Source organism: Erythranthe guttata, chromosome 13, assembly GCF_056151865.1.
Source record: "Erythranthe guttata isolate IM_541 chromosome 13, IM_541, whole genome shotgun sequence".
Lineage (NCBI taxonomy): Eukaryota > Viridiplantae > Streptophyta > Magnoliopsida > Lamiales > Phrymaceae > Erythranthe > Erythranthe guttata.
In genome coordinates, this window is record NC_142545.1 from 17523334 (window position 1) to 17544811 (window position 21478).

The 21478-nt window shown below is 38.1% G+C and overlaps 4 protein-coding genes and 1 long non-coding RNA gene across 7 annotated transcripts; 3 read left to right on the plus strand and 2 right to left on the minus strand.

Annotated features, from left to right (window-relative positions):
* Positions 1-139: 139 nt before the first annotated feature.
* LOC105968300 (BTB/POZ domain-containing protein) lies at positions 140-5901 on the minus strand. 3 transcript variants are annotated; one of them, XM_012992929.2, is made up of 8 exons: positions 5610-5901; positions 4653-4776; positions 3182-3692; positions 2950-3083; positions 2423-2865; positions 1102-2229; positions 828-983; positions 140-687 (listed from the first exon to the last, which is right to left on the minus strand). In XM_012992929.2, exons 1-8 carry the CDS (start codon positions 5708-5710, stop codon positions 240-242), a joined length of 3045 nt encoding a protein of 1014 aa, XP_012848383.2. In that variant the 5' UTR covers positions 5711-5901; the 3' UTR covers positions 140-239. The 3 variants fall into 3 exon arrangements, with proteins under 3 accessions (XP_012848383.2, XP_088668704.1, XP_088668703.1); XM_088812578.1 differs by having other exon boundaries at positions 4595-4776; positions 5610-5884; XM_088812577.1 differs by lacking the exon at positions 5610-5901 and having other exon boundaries at positions 3182-3785; positions 4595-4727.
* An 802-nt stretch (positions 5902-6703) lies between these two features.
* LOC105968299 (Transducin/WD40 repeat-like superfamily protein) lies at positions 6704-12964 on the plus strand. The gene is made up of 16 exons (XM_088827472.1): positions 6704-6986; positions 7078-7263; positions 7458-7637; positions 8352-8757; positions 8878-8996; positions 9087-9164; positions 9352-9492; positions 9670-9714; positions 10365-10531; positions 10722-10800; positions 10870-10946; positions 11203-11332; positions 11511-11643; positions 11820-11983; positions 12119-12314; positions 12472-12964. The coding sequence occupies exons 1-16, from the start codon at positions 6867-6869 to the stop codon at positions 12675-12677; spliced, it is 2427 nt and encodes an 808-aa protein (XP_088683598.1). The 5' UTR covers positions 6704-6866; the 3' UTR covers positions 12678-12964.
* Positions 12965-13139: 175 nt separating this feature from the next.
* On the plus strand, positions 13140-15253 carry LOC105968659 (Pentatricopeptide repeat (PPR) superfamily protein). The gene has a single exon (XM_012993294.2). It carries the CDS (start codon positions 13446-13448, stop codon positions 15162-15164), a length of 1719 nt encoding a protein of 572 aa, XP_012848748.2. The 5' UTR covers positions 13140-13445; the 3' UTR covers positions 15165-15253.
* Positions 15254-15661: 408 nt separating this feature from the next.
* LOC105968660 (uncharacterized) lies at positions 15662-16651 on the minus strand. The gene is made up of 2 exons (XR_016029120.1): positions 16552-16651; positions 15662-15996 (listed from the first exon to the last, which is right to left on the minus strand). It is a non-coding gene; the product is annotated as an uncharacterized LOC105968660 (long non-coding RNA).
* Positions 16652-18063: 1412 nt separating this feature from the next.
* LOC105969097 (uncharacterized) lies at positions 18064-19878 on the plus strand. The gene has a single exon (XM_012993833.2). The coding sequence runs from the start codon at positions 18345-18347 to the stop codon at positions 19629-19631; it is 1287 nt and encodes a 428-aa protein (XP_012849287.2). The 5' UTR covers positions 18064-18344; the 3' UTR covers positions 19632-19878.
* The last annotated feature ends 1600 nt before the right edge of the window (positions 19879-21478 follow it).

The window sequence follows — 21478 nt, forward strand, 5'->3', positions numbered from 1 at the left end:
AGGGTTTTAGTGGGCTTTATAGATTGGGTTAGTGGGTTTCGGTTATTGAACTCAATTTTAGATTTTAATATAAATTCAAACTAATCTAAATTAATAAATCTAATATATTTCAAAAATAATGATCAATTTGATGTCTATGGGAGTGAATAAACTTTAATGGATAATTAAAAGTTAGAACACTATAGCAATAATATCTCGTTGACTATATAAAATAAAAAAAAAATTAATAACAGAGCCAATCAACTAGAGTGATGCCCCCCCCCCTCTTGAGAAAGTCGAACAGATGCGGCACGAACCATCTCAACAAGATTGTCGTCTAGTTGATCGAGCTCGCCGGAAATGCGCAGTTGATGATACGAAGGTGCCATATGATTTGCTGCAACTTGAGCCAATTTCCACTGGGAGAAGTTTGCAGCAATTTGAATTATTTTAGTAGACAAGTTTTGAGAAGAATCTATGCAGGAGATGACAACTTCGTAACACTCTTCGTAAAGATCGTCAATTAGCCAAAATTCAGCAAGCCAACAAAGCTCCAAGTACGTATGGACTTGTCGGAATTTCTCCTCTGGTTCCAAATTAGCCCATACACAGTCAAAAATAGGTACAGGCAACCGATCGGAGTAGAACCACCTAACGAGTTTATTAAGTGACTCCCAACTCACAGGAACCTTAATGGTCTGCAAATTACTGCATAACAATTACACGAAAAGCTTGTATTTAGGGGGAAAACAAAAAATATAATAATAAACAGCAAATAATATATCAAACTGCTATTTTTGTAATCTGTATTCCTTAACATTCATAACATAGATATAACTTATAAGTACCTCTCTTGCATTCCCGATTGAAATAAGGCCCGTAAATAATCACAGCTTGACAGCAATATAACTTTGTGAACATGTAAGTGAGGAACCAAAGCGGAGCAACTGTTGCAGTTCCAATGTACAAGTTGTGTCGTGCTGCCAGCTTCCAGGATAAGATTCCTGAATTAAGGAAACGAGCGATTACATCAAACCACATCACATTAAAGTAGTTTTTAATTTATACAGGGAAAGTTGCATGCAAATGCCACAAGTCATTTATCGAGGAAAAGGTACATACGATAAATTATGTCCAGCTGGTCCAAGAGCAGGACTAAGATCAAAGCTTGGTACATCGACACCCCATTTTGGATTCTTTCTACAAAGCACCTGCATCAGAGATTCCAATTTACAGTGCCTCGCAAACAATTTCAGCTTTTTAACAAGGTCCTTGCTTGCTTGTAAATATCCAGAGTAAACATATTCTAGCAACTTCAACAAAGATGGCTGATCCACGTGAGCCGATAGATGAACTGCCTTAACAATATTTCTCCCCACATCCGATTTTACACCAGAAGATTTCTGTTTAGGGACTGATTCCCCAGGAGGTAGCAGTGATGGACATCTTACAGTAAGAATTACTTCATGAACATAGACAGATTCCTCGTTTACAAAATGTAGCTTCATATCAGAATGCTCTCTCTCCCCAAGTAATTTTCCAATCCTCTTACCCAATTTACTAGGGAACCCAAATATTCCGAAATAGCTAAGTACATATGCAGCATACCATCTTGAACCATGAGAATTACGGTCTCTGCATATCTCCTGAAGTTCTTGAATCAGTTGACTTCTAGGAAAGTCTTCATGGTTGTCAGAGGAATTAGCTTTCTTATTATAAGCAGAATGATGTAGCAACTCGCTAACTATCCACAAACTAAAAAGCAAAAGCATGTCTTCCCCTTCCCACTCTTCTGTACTTGGGTAACAACAACTCCTTTCACTGAACGAATCACGCAAATGAGGCACTGTACTTTCTCTTTTCAAATGAACAGGATTGCTTAGCCACCACATAACGAAGGCTACCATAATTTTCATCCCTTGGAATTTAATGATGAGTTCCTGATATGTTGGTAGACTACAGTAACATGCCAAACTCATTAAGCTCACCACTATTTGAAGGTTTCCTGGAAGCCCAAATTTGGCTCCAGTCAATACCGCATTTAGAATCTTCAGTAAGTATTCAACATAATCCTTGCCATCTGCCTTGAGTATTTCATATAATATGGACCTAGCCAATGATGCAATATATTTGCAAGGAGAATAAACCATCATAAGAACTGCCCTGCATGCTGATTCACACTCGGTCATATTTGTGACACCATTTTGAGATACCTGCCGCAATGTTCCCATAGAGTCGACGAAAGACAAGCTGTGAAACAGGGACAATAATGCGAGAGAGAAACATGAAAATAATGAGCATCCTATGGTGATGGTGAAGAAAATATCCGCGAACAACAATAATAGGAACAATAAGGACAATAATAATAAACCCAAAAAGAAACCGAAACCAATATAAAATAAATCGAGCTACAAAAGCATTGTCTAGTGGACAGATGTATTACCATGCACATACTATAAGGACCCTAAGTTGGAGCTCATTCTCATGTATCTCATGGCTGATATTTTCTTCACAATTTGCAGCAAGTCCTCCAAGAATATCCCACAAGTACGGTCTAAAAGAAAATAGAAGATTTGAATTTTGACTCTCTCGAACAATATTTATCAGATCATTCACAGATAACTCACGCTGCAGTTGGTGAATTTTGGGATAGTCCAGAAGAAGATCAAGGAGTAGTCTATCTGTGCCAGCTTTCCAAAAGTATATGTGATGATTGCCTGGCCAGCGAGTGATTGAAGCCAAACGGCAAGCCTCCTCCGTAACTGACAGTTGGTTTTTATCAAGTTTTTCAGATAGTGTATTGCTATATTTCATTGCACCGGTTACAGCTTTGACTAGGGGCTCGCAGCATATGTTCATCATCTGTATACATCCTCTCCTGCTGAGCTGATAAAATTAAAGCATAACAAGTCAGACACAAAATCGTTGACTACTTCCTGACAGGATAAGTGTTCAATTGAGAATGACTACCGCTAAACAACGCGCAAGTTTGAATGCTTCCATACGAACTGAATGAGAATTTGAACTGTCCATGCAGCTTACAGTCATTTGTACAAGTGCCTCTCCATTTTCTAGAAGTTTCTGCGCCCCATTGCCACATAGAGCTGGCAAGCAAATATAAGACAGTTGCAAGCTCACATAAAAGCTAAATATACGAGTTAGGTGCAAATAGTAGGAAAGCCATAACAGAGAGTATGAATACCTAGAGAAGAATACAATTGCAGGACAACAACTTTAACTGAACTCTCAGAGATGAGTTTGATAGCATCCAAACAGTTTAAGAAGTTAGAATCATTCCACACGCAGAATCTAAAAGATGGCCACCACAACAGTATTCTACTTAAAAGAGAAGCCATCTCTTGGAAGTACTCAATCTGTATATTAACAATAGAGAGTTGCTTAATATTGTGGACAAGATAGCCAACTGCTTTTGTTTCCTTCAAAATCTGCCACACTTCTCTCTCTCGTCTAGAACTTAGCTTTGGTAAAATAACATTCATGGCAGTAGCACATGACATTGCAACTTGCAGTTGATGGGAAGATAACAAATCCACTATAGGACATATAAGATCCAAACCACGATTTTGCAGCAGAATTGAACCTGGCAGAACTTTAACCATCTTTACAGCCACACTGGAGGCCAATCTCAATATAGACTGGTTTTTGAATTCTAGTATACTTTCTAATGCTCTGACCATATCAACAACCGAATCCTTGAAAGAGAAGAAGTAAGAGAAAAATATCAGTGGAAAGTACCGAGCATCATTCATTTAATACGATACACCGAATTCGGGATGGTATAGTTTCTGCAAAACAATCAATCATAGAAGTTTGGTTTCTATTCAATTGGATGCTCAGCAACATTTAGACAAACTAGGTTTAGAGATGCTCATATGCATGAATAACATGCTTATTATAATTATCAAAAAGCTTCATAACGTAATACTTTTGATGTTTCAATACATTCTAATCCAGCATGCTTGTTGCCAAAAGACAAAACAGAAGCGGATCATCCAAGTCAATAAACCAATTTTATGTACGCTACATTATTCACTTGCAAAACATGATAAGCAGAAGAAAGATCTTTGTCATGAACCATCCGATAGCTTGAACATTTAATCCAAACCAAAAGTTGAACAAGAAATAACAGATTGAGGTTTGAAAGCTAGGGTAACCTGTCCAATACTTATGCACAACACCATATTAGGAATGCCAAATTGAAGACTTTGGTAGTATCTTACAAAATTATTTTCATCAAAATCCAATTCACCATTATCTCCTCAATACTTGAAATGTGGTCTAGCGGAGAAATTATGAAAGAGAATTATGCCTGACTTTATATATCTTAGTATTCCCATATAAAGATACCAAACCCATCCAATTCAACATAGAGAATCCTCACTAGACATAAAGCATTTTCTCGTTCATTAGACACAAAACATTATGAAGGTTGCGCAGGTTTTAAAATCCCTACAAGCAATGTATCATGGTTGAGAAAATAGAGAGATCTCTTAATAAAGCTAGATCTCGTGATTATCACCATCTATTGATGTGAAATGACAATGAAATGTTCAACTAATGAAACAATGTCCGCAAATAAAGAAAAAATCGGTACCTATTTGAGTGAGACATATATGAGTTGTTTATGTGGCTTCTCAGATCCGGTTAAGTACCTTGACAAGTGGATATTGTAGCGTCTCACTAGAGATACACTCAAGGTAAGCATCAACTGAACGAAGCACCAGTCTTTGTGTCTCAATGTCTGTACAATGCCATTTCTTTCTGTTCACCCAGGTTCTGAAATTACGGGAGGCAATTAACAAGAAAGTCACAGTTGAGAGCTAATTTTTTTTTAAAGTTGATTTTTAAGAAATTAATGCACATCACACTCAGTAATTTCTCAAGTAATCACATTATATAGTCAAAATTGTTAACAAACTTGTCCTTTTAACACCACTGCACTACCAAACAATGTCATAAATTCTGTATCATTCATGGCATGGAGATACATGGAGACTGATAAACCTAGAAGAAGGAGAAAAGATTCCACTTTCCATACCTGACATAAAAACTTAATCATGTTCGTGATGGAAAAACCTAGCCATGTTTGGTATGGGCAGTATTATTTTGAGTCTCAATAAAGAGCGATCACGCATACTGCTCGGAACGAAATTAGCACAAGTATACTCATTAAGAGAAATAAATATGTCAATCATTTCATCACACCATCTAAGGGAGTACTGTGAATTTTATGGATGATGTGCAAAATTGCGCCACTCACAAGAAAAAACTAGTGAAATCTGATGTTAGAGAATTGATCAAGATCAAACAGGCGTAAAAATCATGCTGGCTTAACATCTCCAAGCCAACACTTAAATCTCAGGCAACATATATTGCAGAAAATTCTAGGAGGAGCAATTTGAAAACTAATTAATTCATACAATCAAACTAAACTCGGAAACTCAAGTAGGAAAGCAGGGTAAGTATACAGATGACATATTCAGAGGTTCGCTAAGGATCTTATGTGGCAGAGTAACTATAAAAAGTCCCTAAAAACTGTGCATGAGCAAAGAGCTAAAGCAAAATACAATATATGAATTGTGAATCCAACTATGGTGAGTTACTAATACCCGAGGTTTAGGGCATGATAGAGGCGTTGATGGAGGGTGAGGACATGACCGCTGAGGCCGCGGTTGTTGTCCGCCGCGCCGTGCTTCGCCGATGATCGCATTTGATTTTACTCTGCGGCGGTCGCCGCTCAGGGGTCGCGAGCGAGAGCAGGAAATTCAATTCTGAGCGCAATTAGATAGGAATCCCAACTCCCAAGACACAAACCGCCATTTCGAATAGAACTTATAATAAGATTGGTTGAGTGCAAATTTACTAGCAAGGAGGGACTTGCTTTGATTTTTTTGGCAAACTAAAAAAAATATTTAAAGTAATTTATATGAAATAAAAAATTATCTTTACTATATTAATTTGAAAAATAAGTTCAAATTTATTATTTTTTTTACATTCTTTTCTTCTATTTTTTGTTAGAGCAAATGCAATGCATAAAAAAACATCAAGGTTTAGGGTTCGAGACTTCGAGTTACCTCTCCCTTACTTTCTCTTATAATGACTTAAATTACTCAAAAATGCTTACTTAATTATATATCTATAGGATTTTCGGGTTGCCCTAGTCTTTCGAAAAAGAAAAAAATGAATAATAATTATCTGACTGGATTAGGATCCTTGCTACCAAATATAATTAGATGAAAAATAGGAGATAAAAAAATAATATACAAATTTATTCAAGTGGATTACGAGTCTTGCTAGTAAATTTACGATAATGCCATTAAGGTTTTTTAGGTTGACCTAGTGTTTACATAATTTTTTTGATATTGTTTACATGTATATCAACCGTTCAAAGTGTTCGTTCGCTTTATTTTATCCAAAATAAATTTAAAAAAAAATATTGATCCCGTGCATCGCACAGGTGAATTACTAGTTTATATATAAATTCGGAAATCAAATGGTACTTAGAGGATTGGATACCTCATTTAACACCCTAATTGGGTTTTTACATTTTTTTTTATATAATTTTTAAATATATTATTATTATATTTAATAAATTTTTAACATCTTATTAAAAATTACTGAATGAGTTTATAAAAGAATTCCACAATATTTTTATACATATCATTTATCAACATCATACAATTTACAGCAATACAAAACAATTGGGCCTGTGGTTCTGTAAGCCCACTAATAATTTCCAAATTCGCAATCCGTTATAAGCGGCCCACTAAGAATTGGGGGTAGGGTTTATACTCCTCCAAGCCTAAACCCTGATTCCCTCTCATTCCCCTTTCCGATTCGAAACAATTCGTTGCGAGAAAAAAAAAATGTTTACAGGTGGAAAGAGCTTCGTCTCTTCACCGCCGGCGTTCTCAAACGACGCCAAGCGCCTCCTTGTATGCACCGGCAACACCGTCTCCATTTTCAGCACCTCCACTGGTCTACAGGTTCGTTCCGATTCTAACTAACTATTCGGCTTCTGGCCACTTTTACCCGTTATAACTTTTTTTACGATATATGAATCGTTCTGGTTTGCAGACGGGTGAATTGGAAGGTCATGGGGCGAAGGTGACGTCGGTGATAGTTGTTCCGGCTTCCACTCCGGCGACTAAAGTGTTGTGTTATTGCTGGACGGCGTCCCTCGATGGGAATATCAAGTATTGGGATTTTGCTGCTCCCGAATTGATGAAGACTATTGATATTCGATTCCCTATTCACTCAATGGTGAGTTTATCTTTCTTATGGCTTGACTAGCATTTTTTTATTTTTTTATTTAATTCATTGTTTTGTAGAGCTATTTGTTCTCTTCTCATTAAGAATTATAAGAAAATAAGATAACCTGTATTTTTATGTTATTTGTTTTAGTTCTGTTAATCAAGTTTTATTGGTTGAATTTAACATGTTATTGCTGATTTTAGGTTATTCCAAGTTTATCAAGCCAGGCAACTGAGAACAGCGAGAAAAATCATGATGTTTTTGCTTATGTCTCTACCGAGGATGTAAAAGTAAAGGGAGACAAAACTATTTCTGTACGTGGACAGATTCAGAAATGTAATCTGACGAAGTCGCGCTTAGTTGGTGGACTTGAATTGGCCAAGGTGATTGTTGATTAGTGGGTTTGCTTTTCGTATAATTTTATTTATTTAAATGTTAATATTATATATATTGGTTTTGATGTAGTGCTGCTTTGATTAATAGTGATGACTTCAGAAATTCAAGTTTTAAATGCTGAGTAGTGAGTACCCTACCCTATAAATGTGCTCCAACTAACCTCAGCGCCATATGCTAATAAAAAACCTGGCAATGTAACAACATTCTCTTTTATCTACTTAGTTCTAATGTAGTGATGATATCAAATAGTTTTTGTGTTTCGACTCAATTAAAATTACGGACATAACTTTTAATTATAGAGGTATATGGCTATAATATTCTCTAAATTCATCTCCTGCTAAGAAGAAGGGCACCATGTGAAAATATGACTTATTTTGTATGTGTGTCTGTTTGCTGTTAGCCAATATTGTATTTATTGATTTTGCATATTTTTGATGCTACAATTAGTTGTGGGTAGAAAACATATTGAACATCTTAAAAGACATGAAATGGATTTAGACTCCGAAGATAGTGAGATATATAATGTTATACTCTTGTGAAGAGCACTGGCTTGAGTTCGTGAAGAACTGGAACCAAGTAATATGAGGGAAGTGATGGATTTTTTTGAAGTCATGTGCTGAGGAAAATGTTAATTCACATTTATTGATAGCGTAACTTGCTCATCGTCCTTTTAAGTCCGGAACTACTTGATTGTGTTGCAGATTGAGCGACCGGGATCCATAATCCTTAGTCCCTCTGGGAATCAGATCGGAGTGTATGAAAAATGCAAGCTTCTAATATGGGAAATTCCAGCTAAAGATCTTGACCAACATATTTTCAAGAAAATTAGATTGCATCACACTAAATCATTTACCGCTATGGCTTTTCATCCAACTGAAAGGATGTTAGCAGCCGGCGATGTTACGGGAAGGATCCTAGTATGGAGAGGTGTTGGACGAAAAACATTTTCGAATGGTAAATTAATTAATGGAGGGTTGAATGAGGATGAAGAGGATAGTCCTGGAGTGAGAAGTGGTGATGATGCCGATTCTTGTACCACATGGCATTGGCATTCTTCACAAGTGAATGTTCTCTTCTTTTCTTCAGATGGTGCTTATTTGTACTCAGGTATTATGAGTGACAGCTTATTCTTATTTTTAAGTTGAAACATTAGTTCTTGCTGTTATAGTTGAAAGAAACTTGTGTTATTTTCTGCATGTTATAGTTAATAATATCCTTAATTTCCAGGTGGCAGAGAGGGAGTTTTGGTTGTTTGGCAGTTGGACACTGGAAAGAAAAAATTTCTCCCACGAATTGGATCCCCGCTTCTGTATTACATCAATTCCCCGGACCCTACGCTATCATCTGTAAGAATGATTGACGACTTCAATTCTTCTTCTTTCTTTTCACAACTTCAACCATCTGTTTGAAAAATTCTCATTAGTAAATTTCTTCAGATTTCATGTACAGATAATCGAATTCAACTGCTCAGAATGCCTTCAATGGAAGTCGTGAGATCTATTTCAGGGATTAAGGTTTGTTTTATGGAGTTACTAGCCATGCTAATTAATTAGAGAGAACTTCATAGAGGAAAATTTGAACTATTTTTCTTAAATAAATTTATTATTTTAGTACATTAGAACAGTTTATTAGATGTTTGCCCCTTGTAGTACCCATTCTGCAGTTCTTCGATGTACTTAAGAACTTTTTTCTGTATTTCAGCTTCCAAGTTCACGGGCGGAAATGTACGATGCTTATGGCTCGGGTGTTGTCTTCAATCACACTGCTGGGTTGATTGCAGTACCCACTGAGAATTACCGTGTTCAGTTTTATAGTTTGTTTGATGACCGTGAGGTATCAGAGGTAAGCACAAATAGTTGATTAACTGCATCTTAGTCAGTTCAGTTAATAGCTAGTAGTTAACCGGTGGGTTATAGGGGTGTCTTCATCAAGCAGCCTTCTGATGATTTCTTGAATTTTGAGTTTTCTTTGCAGTATTTATTTTTTGGTTGATGATTTCTTGATTTTGTATGTTTTCAGGTTCAAATATGTGAGAGAAACCATCATCCGAGTGATGATATAACGGTAAAATTTCCTTGACTTGTGATTCAATACGGAAAATATGCCATATTTATCTTCTTATGCAATTGGGTCAATCTAGATGCTATTGTTTATCGTAAGAAGGAAGTATACTGCATTTAGAATGCTCGGTTATTACTAGGTTGTCAAAGTTTTTTAGTCACGGTACTTCAAGAAAAAACATGTCAGCATCTGGTTGATGGTTCAGATACCTGTGTCTCACTTTTTCTATTGTTACTTCATTTTTTCCTCTTTGATTATTTTGTCCCGGTACTTCGTTTTTGTTCAGAAATCCTAATGTTCACAATTTTAGTAGTTTGCCATTTTGTTAAATCTTTTATAGGCTTATCTTCTCTTGAGTTTTTTCATTCCTTCTTTCTTGTATATAACTCATGAATTTAATCAGCGTCATTTTTTTGTTTAGCTATCCTTAATTCCTGATCATGAGATATTAAAAACCTCAATTGTCAACTCTTATTATGTCAAGAACAACTTTCTACTTAAAAAGAAACATTATATATTTCTACTTTACATACTCCATCTTTAGCATTGTCCATCTTTTCTTGGGTGTGGTAATGAACTAATGATGAATCACGTGGATGGTAATTAATCATGATGTCATCAATATAATATCAATTTTATGTTACGCCTTTCAGGTGAAGGTGAATCTGGTAGCTCTTTCCCAAGATGGCTCTACAATGAGCACTGTTGAAACCAGACTTCCTGAAGAAGGAATCGGTGGCCTTGTGAGTCTTAAGTTCTGGGCATGTGACTCTCAGAGCAAACAGTTCAGCTTGTCTACCATCATATATGAACCTCACAGGTTTAGTTTATCCTTCTCTTAGAATTTTCTAGGCTTGTGTGTTGCAATGAGATGAAATTTCATTGACACGTTCCAACTTTTTTCCTACAAGATTTGTCATGTATGTGGTGTAATGAATATGAGATTGAGGTTTAAGTAGCACTGAGATATACTTGCTGAGTTCTAATGTTCTCTGCTATTTACAATACAGGGAGGCTGCGATATCATCTATAGCTTTCCGTCCAGCTAGTCACATGGCTGTCAGTTCTTCACACGGTGGTGATTTTAAGGTATGGCACTTTTGAGCGATTTTCTTCCTCACAAATGACGCCCTTACTTATGAATTCCCCTACTTGCAGGTATGGGTTCGTAGACAAGAGATGCACCCAAAGGATCAGAATACTGGATGGACTTGCCATGCTGTTGGATCGTACAAGTATTTCTTTTTTCTCCGTGCAATTTGATATCTTTGGCTTTATAATATATGTTATTTGTCTGTAAAATACCTTAAATGGATTTTAAACATGTGAGTTGAAAAACTTCAGCCAAGTTTATTTACTCTTTCACCGTGCCTATCTTTATTCTAGCTAATTTATGTTAACAATGAAATTGTACACTGTTCGAGCATTTTTTCTAAAGATAGTTCATTATGCTAGTGGAAGAATCTATTTAACAGAAATCCAATTTGGCAGGAAGAAGCCTCTGACTGCTGCTGCATTTTCTGGCGATGGATCTGTTTTGGCTGTTGCTGCAGAAAAAGTTATTACCTTGTGGGATCCAGACAGGAATACTCTGCTAGCTGTAATTGGAGAGACTCTTGAGGTTATTTTCTGAAGTTCTTTGTCGTCACATTATTATCTCCTCCCCCCCCACCCCCACCCCCACCAGGCCACCCACCTCCAATTTATGGCACACTGGTGTTGCCTTGATGTAGTATCGCGTTTTGTCTTCTTCCGTATCCATTAATAGTATTTACTGATCGATATAGTGTGTTTAACAGCCTATTACAACGCTTTCATTTGTTGGGAAGTCGTCATATCTCGTCTCTGCTTCACGAGGTGCAGACCCACTGTTGACAATGTGGAGTATGTCGAAGCTGTGTACAATTTGGTCGTACAGGCTGCATGCAGAGGGTGAGTATCCTGTTTTCTCCTAGGGAAAATATCATTTATTAACAAAAACGTGGTTATTTATTACGATACTTAAATCTTTTTGTCAATATGTTTATCATTTGTAAGAAGTATGCATAACATTGACCAACTTTTCCTTATAGTTTCTTCAATATGGGTTTTTTTTTTTTTGGCTGCAGCTATTGCCTCATCGATGCTCAATTCCACATTTGCTGTTCTTGCTCCATCCAAGCTATTGAAAAGTGTGGGGTCTACTGTAGGCACATCACAGGGTGCAGAAGGGGCAATCTTGCTATTCAATGCAGAAAACCCGGTGCCCTTCGCCACGTGGTCTGTGAGCAAGGTCCGCAGTTTCTTCTTTCAACTATTTAGCCTTAAGAATAACTAGTGGATTGACAAAACATGGCAATTTATATTGATGAGATAGAAAAACAGCAAATTATTTGTTATCTTAATCTTGAACATTCTCATGCTACAGGCTCAGGGTGGAAGACTTTCTTTTATCCAGTCAAGTGCTTTCTCAGACAATGAACTTACTGACACAACATCAGCTGGTGAAGTACTTGCTTATGTTAGTGGTTGCCATGAGTACGTTGTGTTGAACCCACATGGCGATCAAGATAGTAAACTCAGCATTTCTCGTCGGCGACATTCCAGTAGCCTTGATGAAACAGGTGAGACTTTCTTCTGTTACAGCATGATGTTCTTTCAATCAAGTTCCGTTTAAAACTGAGATTATATTTGGTGCACAAACATGTGTAAATAGACACCACAGATAGCGATGTATCATAGTTTCATTAATGTGGAAATATTCAACTTTTCTTTGATCAGAGAAATTCGGCTATGCATCCATCTACGGTGAATTACCAGAATTCACAATGGAAATCGATCAAGCTCCATTTCAATCAATGCTGCCATCAGAGAAAACCTGGAAGACAGTATTCAGTGGTCCATCTCACAGTCTTCCTCCCCTGCCCAAATTGTGTTCGGACTTTCTTGAATCATTACTGGAGAGAAGATCTACAGTCGTGGAATGAGCTGTTCAAAGTTTGACTCTTTGACTTTTTCGCTAGTAATACACACCTGCAGAATGGAAGGGGAATAGCTGGACAGGTTCAGATGTGAAAATGGCTGAGATTTTGATATATAGCTCCACCAAATGAAATTTTGCTCATCATATATTAAGTGTATTTTTATTAATTTATTTTTCCTTTTTTCTTCGAAAACATGTCTATCGACCTTTTACGATACTGTAGAGTGATTGATTTGTTGTGTAACGAAGGATCCAAGTAGAGAGAATGATTGATGAACAAATATTTAGTGATGAACAAATATTTCTCCTTGAGTGAATATCCTAAACTATACAAACTAGTCAAACTACTCATTAAACTAAATACTACATTAACATTACATATTTAAAACGCTGCCGTTTTAAGTGAATGAAACAAGGCCTAAGCCCATTTAAAATGATTAGTATTATTAAATTCGTCAATTTTTTGGGCCCATCTCCTTCAATGTGCATGGCAGAGCTAATTAGCCTTTCTATAAAAATTTCTGGATAACATCAGAGATGTGGGAAAAAAAGGACTGGATTGCAAATCTGCAGCAGTGTTCCAGGTTTCTTTAGCAATTCCGATAAAATATTCAGTAGAAAACGAAATTCCGGCCCGGTGTATGTTCATCCTTCCCTCTGTTTTCTTTACCGCTTTACACCTTTTCACATTCTAGTGTGTGTTGCAAGGATATTTTTTCACCCTTGCTTCTTGAATTTGTCTTAATAAAAAACCAGGGTTCTTCATATTGTTATGGCAATTCTGTTACACTCATCGTTTCCGGTGAGAAACCCATCACCGCAGCTCGCCGGAAAATGCTCCGGCCTACTCGCCCACGCGCCAAAGTCCCAATCTTTCCCACTCAACAACAGTAACTTCTCCCAAGTCCTCTCCTCAACCCAGAAACCCGTTCCCCCAAAAGACAGCATCTTTACCCTACCCAACTGGAGATCCGGCCGAACCGACCCGAGAAGCAGGGAAGTCAAGATAAACGACGCTTTTCTCTACCTGGAGTACATGGTGGGCAAAGGCCACAAGCCCGATGTGGCCAGCGCCACCCAGCTAATGTACGATCTCTGCAAATCCAACAAACTCAGAAAAGCCACTAGGGTTATGGAGATGGTGGTCAAAGCTAGCACCATACCGGATGCTGCCTCCTACACTTTCTTGGTCAACCATTTATGCCGCCGAGGAAACGTCGGCCACGCAATGCAGCTAGTCGAAACAATGGAGGAGTACGGCTACCCGACGAACACCCTCACCTACAATTCCCTAGTTAGAGGCCTCTGTATGCGCGGAAACTTGAACAAGAGCCTCCAGTTCGTCGAGAAATTGATGCAGAAGGGGCTTATACCGAACGCGTTCACCTATTCAATCCTCCTCGAAGCCGCGTACAAAGAAAAAGGAGTCGACGAAGCCATGAAATTGTTGGATGATATGATAGCCAAGGGCGCGAAGCCCAATCTGGTGAGCTACAACGTGATCTTGACCGGTTTGTGCAAGGAGAACCGAACGGAAGAGGCGGTGCAGCTCTTTAGGGATTTGCCCGCAAAGGGTTTCAATCCGAATGTTGTGAGCTACAATATCTTGTTGAGGAGTTTGTGCTACGAGGGCCGTTGGGATGAAGCGAACGAGCTTCTCTCGGAAATGGTGGGCGAAGAGCGGGCCCCGTCTATAGTGACGTATAATATATTAATCGGCTCGTTGGCTCTAAAGGGTCGAACCGATCAAGCTCTCGAGGTATTGGACGAGTTGTTCCGCGAGGGCCGGTTCAAGCCAGATGCCGCGAGCTACAATCCGGTGCTCGCTCGTCTATGCAAAGAACGAAAAATTGATGATGTCATCATGTGTCTTGACCAAATGAGCTTTCGGAATTGCTTGCCTAATGAGGGGACTTATAACGCTATTGCGGTGTTGTGCGATGACGGGGAGATGGTTGAGGAGGCATTTTCGATCATTAAGAATCTGAGGAACAAGAATGAATCCTCGTTCCACGATTTCTACAGAAACGTGATCACTAGTTTGTGCAGGAAGGGCAATACGTACGCGGCTTTTCGTTTATTGTACCAGATGACTTCGTGTGGGTTCACGCCCGATTCGTACACTTACTCGTCTTTGATAAGGGGTTTGTGTTTGGAGAGGATGTTGGGGCCCGCAATGGACGTTTTTCGGGCCATGGAGGAGAACGGGTTTAGGCCCGATGTGGATAACTACAACGCCCTTGTGCTTGGCCTGTGTAAGTGTGGGAGGACGGATTTGTCATTTGAGGTTTACGAGATGATGGTGGAGAAGGGGCATATGCCTAACGAGACTACGTATACTATATTGGTTGAAGGGATGATTTACGAGCAAGAGAAGGAGATGGCGGTGGGGTTGTTGAGCGAGCTGCATGTTAGACGTGTTGTGAGTAGAAGTACGGTGGAGAGACTTACTATGCAATACGATCTTGAAACTCCTTTGGTGCATGTGTAGAGTGTGAATTGAGAGAATTTGAGATAGGACAATTTATTACCACCGAGTATTGTTATACATTTGATAGAATGTGACTTGTAATAAATAAACATGGGATGCTTGTCTTTCTGCAGGAGAAGGTAAAAGAATTCAAAATTAGTGGGAATAGTTAACTCTTGGTTCTTGTAATTTACAGAGGTTCCAACATTTCAACCGAATTTCGCACTCGGCAATAATGGTATAAACGCGTTTCATTTCTCTATCGGTTCTTGTACATACTTGCACAACCTCCGCTAATAATCTATTGTTGATCTACAACATATGGATGCGCAAAATACGATACACCAAAAACTCCAACCAATAGCAGAGTTCTCGACAGATATCGACCTTGGCACCGTAATAGTTCCTGAATCTCCAGCTATTACTTAAACCAACTACAGATTTCACCAAAACAAATATGATGCAAGAGCGATTCAAGAATACATGCAAAGCAGAGCAATTAGCTATATAACCAAATGTGAAGATCCAAAATAGGAAATACGATTTTATAAGTCATAGATGTTTCCGATTAAAACAAAAGAAGCCAAAATTCTGTAAGAAAAACCTAAATTCAACCCGAAGGAGTTGTACAAAACAAGAAACCAAGTTCCTAAATAGAAACACGACAAAAGTAAAAAGACGCCTCCCATTAACGAACGAACTTGCTTCGATTAATCCTTTGGGATGCAGAGGACTAAAAGCAGCTGGTTCGATCAAAAGAGGCATCTCCACAGACTTTGTCCATTCTCTACTTAGATCTTTGTCTCATCTTTCGGCGCTTCCTCTTCAACCTCCTCATGCGCTTCTTCTTCCACTGCAAAAGTGCACAATATAATATTAGCTTTAAAACTCGTGACACAGTAAATTGTAAAGCAAATAGTTTCTTCACTCAACAAACTTTGCTAACAACAGACGATAACACAATCATAATCCCATGACTTAAAAAAATCGAAAAGAAAATTGTTAATTTCTTTGCATGTTCAACACATACATCGTATTATCAAACATTTAGAAAAAGGTTGTCATTCATGCCTTTGCAAAATCAGCTAATGAAATGTGCCATTTCGAATAATCAGGCAATGTAATATCTTTCAAACTGCAATCATGGATAAAAGAGAAAAATGCATAATAAAAAATTCCATCAGGAGTGAAAAATCAGAAAACTCAAATCAATTCAAACAACCATGTAGCAAACCACCATATCACAGCTAACAGAAACAGATCAACTCAAAATTCAGAATGGAAAATTAACACATAGAAATCAATGATCATAAAAATAGAGCAAAAATCAAATAGATCGGGGACGAACGATTCCATATAATATTGAATATGACGAGAAAAAATTAAATCAGAGAAAAGGAACACTTGCCTTCGCCCTCATTTCGTTGGCTGGAAAAGCTTAGCTGGTTCTCTCGCTGCCGATCAGTCGCCAAAATCTCTGCCGGAGGAGGCACACTAGTTTAGAATGATGGAGTGTTGTGCATTTATAAGCGGATGCAAAAACCCTAATTACGAAGGATTCGGGTTATCGGGTCCCCGAACCGGTTACTGCTTGACCAAACCGCCATAGGCCCATAGTCCATGTAACCCTTCTAATTTTGGGCCGTTTTCAATTTTCCTAATATATATTATGCCCAACATCAACATCCTAGTGGAGGTTTTGCTTATATAATAAATTATAACATATTAATAATAATAATAATAATAATCATAATAATCGATCGTTAAGAAAATAAAGAATTAGTGATAAAAAACTAATCAATTTAACAAATTAAATTTCTATATTTATTTCTTAAGTTTTGAGATATATTGATAAAAAACAAAAGGTTGAAGCCTGAAGTGTTTTTCTCGATTTAGTGTCAGTTTTGATAACTGTAGAAAATATAGTTAGAAACTTAGTAAAAAAAAATAATAAATAATAATTACAAAAATGAAATTAGAGTTGCGTTTCTTTCTTTTATATATAAGATTTTAATAATTATTAAAAATTATAGTTAAAAAATAATAGAGAAAAAATATTAAAAATAAATAATTACGGACATACCGTTAGCCAGCGTTTCTTTCTTTTATATATAAGATTGCTAATGAATTTATGTAAAATAATTGTCCAAGAAAAAGCAGCTCTACGCTTTACTCAATATTTGGGCCTAATTTGGGATAATTGGGCCAAGAAATGTGTTATTTCATGTCCAATGAGCCATAAAAGCTGAACCCATACCTCAGCATTCAACACCACAAAACCCACCTTGAAATAATTATATTATTTAGTAAAATAGTAAATGGAATTTTTTTGTACCTTCATTAATTAAATATAATGTACATTATTTCAACATTAGTCAATTTAAATAATTGTTAAATTTTGAATTTAAACTACAGAATAATATAAAACTAAAAAAAATGAAACACAATATTTTATTTATTTAAAGGCTGTAAAATAATGATCCACCATGAATCATTTTTTGAACTGCAATTCCCAAATGTACCCACTAGAGGCTCCAAAAAAGCTAGAGTGGAGGGTGCAGTCGTTTTTTCAATTTAAATAGGTCTCACAGTTTCTGCAGTCATCGGCCCATCACCCTATGGCTTTTAAATTATTTTTTTCTTTTCTTTTCTTTTCAGATCTTAATGGATAAGCATGAATCTCGATGTTAATTACTTTTTACAATCCCTTTTTAGCCCCTACTTTTCTTTTAATTTAACTTTTTACCCCCCTGCCCCCAATAAAAAAACAAAGATGCTTCCCAAAAATATAAATCTCCCGCTGCCCGTCACGTCATCCAAACTTTGACCAGGTGTGTACGTGTCAATACCCTATTGGATTCCAACAAGGACCCTACTGTACTATTGCTGCTATTATATATGTACCCTATACTATTCCCACTGGGGCACCACCCACAACTTCTCCACTACAAACAACACACAGTAGTACTATTCACCACCCCCAAACCCTAGCTAACCACAAACTACTCCCATATTTGATATTTTTTCCCCTTTTCCTCTGAATTTACTAGCTGCTGCTTGTTTGGCGTTTTCCGTTGATGCGGGTGGATTAGGTTGCGCATATATCGTTTTCTAAGCTCTGTAATTTCTTAGAGATTTTTCGTTTTTTTTTCTCTTTTGCGGCGGTTTTTAGTATACGGAAGAGTTGCATGATAGCCGGAGATGGCGTCGGCATGCGTGAACAACATCGGAATGTCGTCTGAGAAGTTCCTCGACTGTCCTCCGGCGAAGTTTCCGTCCTACGGCTGGCTGAGCCCTAGAATATCGTTCAGCCGCGAGTTTCCCGACGATGACGTGTCGAAAGGCCTCGCGAATAAGCCTCCGACGAAGAATCAACCGCCGCCGGGCAATGCGGCTGCTGAGAAGCCGGATGAACCAGATCTAGAAAGCTCCGGCAACGATTTCGTGGATTTCGAGTTCCGCCTCGTCGATCCGGTGATGATGCTCCCCGCCGATGAGCTATTCGCCAACGGGAAGCTCGTGCCGTTGCATCTCTCCAACATCCGGCACTCGACGACATCAGCTCCGGCGTTGTCTGACGTCAGATTCCCGGACACGCCTAAATTCCGTCGTCGGAATGAGGTTTCCCCCATGGATCCGTATTTGTTTTCCCCGAAGGCGCCGAGATGCTCGAGCCGATGGAAGGAGCTCCTCGGCTTGAAGAAGCTGTATCAAAGTAGCAACGCCAAGCAAGAGGATCACAAAACGGCGTCGTCGTTACCCACACACAGCGAAACAAACAAAAAGGCAGTGAGAAGCTTGAAGCACTTAATTCAACGCAGTTCCAAATCCTCACTAAACACGTCGTCGATCGATTCATCTCTCAATCTTCCATTGCTTAAGGATTCCGATAGCGAGTCGGTGTCGATTTCCTCTCGACTTTCTCTCTCATCATCTTCCTCCGGCCACGAGCACGACGATCTTCCCCGACTCTCCCTGGATTCCGATAAGCCAAGTTCTATTAACACCCGAAATACTCACCACCACACCGCCAGAAATATTTCCAGAGCTCGAGTACTAGTCAAGCACAGGACGGCTCTCTCGTCGGAAAACCCGACGGTGCCGACTCGAGTCGGCCGGAGTCCGTTGAAAAGAGCGCCGGAATCCTTAACTCCGGTTCGCGGCGTTTCAGTAGACAGTCCTCGGATGAACTCGTACGGACAAATCGTGTTCCATAGCTTAGAGAGAAGTTCGAGTAGTCCGAGCACTTTCAACGGAGGTCCAAGGCATAAGCACCGTGGAATGGAGAGATCTTATTCTGCTAACGTACGCATCACTCCGGTTCTCAACGTTCCGGTTTGTTCACTCCGTGGTTCATCGAAATCCGGAGTTTTTGGTTTCCCTCTGTTTTATTCCCAGCAGAAGAAAGAAACCAGTGGCACCACAATTAACGGTCTAAACAGAAATCATCAGCATCATCACAGCAAGAACCGCACGGATCGAACTTGAGAGAGCTGCTTTCGTGTTTTCTTTTTGGTGGTAATACACTTAACCTTCCGCTTTTTTCCTTCACAAATAACTTGGGATTTCAGCGTTTCCTTTTTTCCTCTCTCAAGGTGTTGTTTCTACTGTGGTGGTGTTTGAGTTTGACTCGTTAGCTGTGTTTTTTATTTTTTTTTACTTGACATTATTTTTTTTAGATTTACTACTGTTCTGTACATAAGCAATGAATCGAATATCCTTTCGTTTTTCCATTGATTACAAATTGAGTAGTTGTTATCTTTATTTATTTTTTGTTGCAATTCCATTACCTAATTCTAGATACTCTCCTATTTTATAACGAGATTCGTTAAACTGCTTTTGCTCACTTGCCGGAAAGTTGTTTGTGTATGGAATCTCCGTTTCCACTTTTTCATAAAGTTCATAGAGTTGTCGATTATAATAGAATAGATATTAGGCATGTGAGATGTGACTGTCATAGCATTTAGCGTTTGTTGAACACGCGCCCCCAATTCGCGATTGGTTTTGCTCCAATAATAACTCTCATAAGCAACAGAACTTCGAGCGTAACGTAACATGAGAGATATATGACATGCGCTGCGTGCTCTTACCTGTACGCATTCACTGTTGCATTGGTTGTACTCACTCTTTTTTTCTATTTTTATTTTTTATTTTTTGTTATTCAATTATGGGGAAACTACAGATAAATCCCTAATCCAAAACTCAACACACAGATCAGTCCCTAGGTAGTTTCCCCAAGCAATTCAGTCCCTACTCACGCGCCTAACATGCAGTTCAGTCCCTAATAAAATGTGCAAATACTAAAATACCCTTTACTTTATACTAGTTTTACATAACTTATTTCCAACCTCCAACGCGCCGTTTGTGTTACACGCTCTTTGCCCGTTACATTTCAAAAATCAAACAACAAGAAAGAAGCTAAAAAGGTGCAGGAAAAAAACCACCGTTCAGTTTATACCCATTTACAGACAAAGAAGAAACGGAGAAGAAACGAAGAACAAAGAAACAACAAAGAAGGAAGAAACAACGAAGCACGAAGAATCAACAAAACGCAGAAAAATTATACAACGAAAGGAAAAATAAAAATAAACAAACCCATTTCTCGACAATGGTGAAGCAGGGTAAACAACAAGGTTTGATTTTTTTTTTTTCTTTCATTTTCTTGGAAACAGACCCATTTGGGTGTTGCTTAAGCTTGCAAAAAGGTTTATTTGTTGTAGAATTGCATGATTTTGAACATATCTTCTCATGGGTATTATGTCTCGACTTTATTCGGTGTTTTCCCTAATCATTAAATCGGTTCCAATATCTGTTTTTCTGTTGTTTGGGTTTGCAAAGATCATTTATTTGTTGTCGAATTTCATGATTTTGTAACAGTTTCCTCATGGGTATTATTCTTCGGTGACATTAGCATGTCCCCAAAGTATTTTGAGTCTTAACAAGGGTTTCATATAGGATATGGGAAATAGGCTTATTGTATTTTTCGTACTAGTTCTATAGTATGTGTCATGGACAGTAATGGTATTAATAGTGCATTTAGATGGTATTGACACAGGGTACTCGAAGTACTGTCCCGAAAGCATTTAGTCCCAACAAGGGATATGTCATATGTAATAATGGTATTGTTCTTGACTTCGGACGGTATTAACACAGGGTACTGGAAGTATAATCTTTGATGGTTCTGTAGTATGTGTCATATGCCACAATAGTATTACTAGTGCATTTGAATGGTATTACTAGTGACTTTGGATGGTATTGACATATGGTACTAGAAGTATAATGTTTGATGCTCCTGTAGTATAAGTCATATGCCATAATAATATTACTAGTGCCTT